This window comes from Nannospalax galili, unplaced genomic scaffold (genome assembly GCF_000622305.1).
Source record: "Nannospalax galili isolate Female #2095 unplaced genomic scaffold, S.galili_v1.0 scaffold841, whole genome shotgun sequence".
NCBI classification, from domain to species: domain Eukaryota; kingdom Metazoa; phylum Chordata; class Mammalia; order Rodentia; family Spalacidae; genus Nannospalax; species Nannospalax galili.
In genome coordinates this window covers 2,524,346-2,524,927 of record NW_008345000.1, presented here as the reverse complement: position 1 = coordinate 2,524,927, position 582 = coordinate 2,524,346, and the positions used below count along the sequence as shown (strand labels likewise).

General features: G+C 72.5%; 1 protein-coding gene across 1 annotated transcript in view; it reads left to right on the top strand.

Annotated features, from left to right (window-relative positions):
• Positions 1-41: 41 nt before the first annotated feature.
• The window catches only part of Arid2 (AT-rich interaction domain 2), a 203,327-nt gene continuing 202,786 nt past the window's right edge, over positions 42-582 (top strand). Inside the window, exons 1-2 of the mRNA XM_008841315.3 lie at positions 42-304; positions 412-505. Coding sequence (XP_008839537.1) covers positions 213-304; positions 412-505 — 186 coding nt within the window. The 5' untranslated portion in view covers positions 42-212. The remainder of the gene's footprint in view (positions 305-411; positions 506-582) is intronic.

The window sequence follows — 582 nt, the reverse complement described above, 5'->3', positions numbered from 1 at the left end:
CGCCTCGCCCCCCCCCCCTCCCCCCTCCCCCCCTGCGCCGCCGCCGCCGCCGCCGCTGCCGCCGCCGCCGCCGCCGCCACCGCCGGCCCATGACTGAGCCCCGCCGCCGCCGGCCGAGGAATGGGCTCCGGGCGCTGGTAGGGAGCGCGGGCAGCGGGGGCCGCGTCTAGAAGCGCGATCTGGCCTTTCGGAAACCCTCCCTGGGAGAAAGAATGGCAAACTCGACGGGGAAGGCGCCTCCGGACGAGCGGAGAAAGGGACTGGCTTTCCTGGACGAGCTGCGGCAGTTCCACCACAGCCGAGGGTGAGCGCAGCACCGGGGGGGCAGCGGCGGGGCGAGCCGGGCCGAGCGGGACTCCCGCGGGGGCGCGGGGTCCCAGTGACAAGTGCGGGGCTTTCTGTCGCCCGCAGGTCGCCGTTCAAGAAGATCCCCGCGGTGGGTGGGAAGGAGCTGGATCTGCACGGGCTCTACACCAGAGTCACTACTTTGGGCGGCTTCGCGAAGGTGAGTGGAAGTTTTAATTCGTATTTCCCTCCCGCCGGCCTGCTCGGAAAAGTCGCCCTCGCCCCGGGAGCGGGCGC